The 628-nt window shown below is 39.8% G+C and overlaps 1 protein-coding gene across 1 annotated transcript in view; it reads right to left on the bottom strand.

Annotated features, from left to right (window-relative positions):
- The window catches only part of LOC106868777 (uncharacterized), a 29,528-nt gene that overhangs the window by 4,414 nt on the left and 24,486 nt on the right, over positions 1-628 (bottom strand). Inside the window, exon 14 of the mRNA XM_052976811.1 lies at positions 118-236. Within this exon, the coding sequence (XP_052832771.1) occupies positions 154-236 (83 nt within the window). The 3' untranslated portion in view covers positions 118-153. The remainder of the gene's footprint in view (positions 1-117; positions 237-628) is intronic.

Below are 628 nucleotides of genomic sequence, written 5' to 3'. Positions count from 1 at the left end.
ATATATATATATATGCATACATAGTCATACGCTGTCTCACACATTCACATATATGTTATATAAGGAAAGTTGTAAAAACAAAACCCGAAATAGAGCGACGCCATTGTATCTACTTACATTAATACAGTGTCTGTGTGTCTGTGTTCTCGAGGACTATTGGGGGTATGCCGGGTAATCTCTGATACGTGGACCAGTGTTATAACCGTTGCCATAGAATACATCGTCATCATTTAAGCCTGAAAGAATAGAAAAAACACACACATGAAGAATATGGCAATAATAATAATAATAAAAATAGAAGCAATGATAGATAATAAGGAGACGAAACCATTGCCCATATCACGAACGAATGCCTTAGACCTGTCCAAAACCACTACGGGTTGTGATGACACGATAAGGTAGCGAAAGTGCTACATTGGCGCAGGAGTGGCTGTGTGGTAAGTAGCTTGCTTACCAACCACATGGTTCTGGGTTCGGTGCCACTGCGTGGCACCTTGGGCAAGTGTCTTCTACTATAGCCTCGGGCCGACCAAAGCCTTGTGAGTGGATTTGGTAGACGGAAACTGAAAGAAGCCCGTCGTATATATGTATATACATATATATATATGTATATACATATATATATATG

This window comes from Octopus bimaculoides, chromosome 25, assembly GCF_001194135.2.
Source record: "Octopus bimaculoides isolate UCB-OBI-ISO-001 chromosome 25, ASM119413v2, whole genome shotgun sequence".
In the NCBI taxonomy this organism is placed as follows: domain Eukaryota; kingdom Metazoa; phylum Mollusca; class Cephalopoda; order Octopoda; family Octopodidae; genus Octopus; species Octopus bimaculoides.
The sequence above is the reverse complement of the archived record's forward strand: the minus strand, read 5'-3'. Positions and strand labels throughout refer to the sequence as shown.